General features: G+C 44.0%; 1 protein-coding gene across 1 annotated transcript; it reads right to left on the minus strand.

Moving 5' to 3' along the window:
• EIN_075850 (protein kinase, putative) lies at positions 1-933 on the minus strand (the record flags this gene model as incomplete). Its single annotated transcript, XM_004184084.1, has 1 exon — positions 1-933. A coding segment is annotated over one exon (933 nt), but the record flags the coding sequence as incomplete, so codon positions are not given.
• Between the last annotated feature and the right edge of the window lies 1 nt (position 934).

Genomic DNA, 934 nt, shown 5'->3' on the forward strand with positions numbered 1-934 from the left:
TTTGTCGCAACCGTGTTGCGAGTATGTCTCACACTTCTCGTGCATTTCATTACAAACACCGTTTAACAACATTGTTGTTGTATCACATAAGTAACATGTTGTATCGATTTGGTCGATACACCCAACCATGTTGGTGTGTAATTGGTGATCATCTGTGTTGAAGTATGTTGTCGTTGTGTATCCCAAATTGCACGCCTTCAAGTCACTTGAAGTGACGTATGGCGCAAAACATGCAGTGCAAATGTGTTGATTATTGACATAGTCTGCAATCTGACACTTTGGGATGACATTGTACGAGTAGTCGCACGTCGTTTCTGTGACTTTGACCATCCCAGCTTCACATGCAACACAACTGGTGCCAGTTGATATCATGTTGGCCGCACACGAGAGACACATTTTTATTGTTTTAGAACACGTCAGACAGTCTTTATGAATATCACCACATCTTTGACAATCGGCACTTTCATTCAAATAAAATCCATCTTCACATGATACACAAATACCATCTGATGTCTCGTCTGTGCACAAATCGCAATATCCAGATGGAGCACACGGCACACAGCTGTTGTTAACTCTCTTGTTGCCGACTTCGCATGATGTGCACCCACCACTTTTTCTGTCACACTTCTTGCATTCAGTGGAACACTGTTGGCACTGCATAACACCGCCTTCTGAGTATGTGAGGTCGCCACACAACGTACACTCTCCACTGTCAAAGCCATATCCAGCAGCACATATGAGACATTTTCCATTTGTTGCATTGCAACTTGCACATGAAGAGTCGCACAACTTGCAGGTGGTTTGTCCCTCAACGTCTTGGTATTCCATCTCACCACAACTCTGACACACAGACCTCAGGTAGTATGTTCCCATTGGACATATGGCACACTTTCCAGCTGCAAGACCATACCCAGTCACACAGTTGACACAATAC

Source organism: Entamoeba invadens, assembly GCF_000330505.1.
Source record: "Entamoeba invadens IP1 unplaced genomic scaffold scaff_1105074725017, whole genome shotgun sequence".
NCBI classification, from domain to species: Eukaryota; Evosea; order Mastigamoebida; family Endamoebidae; genus Entamoeba; species Entamoeba invadens.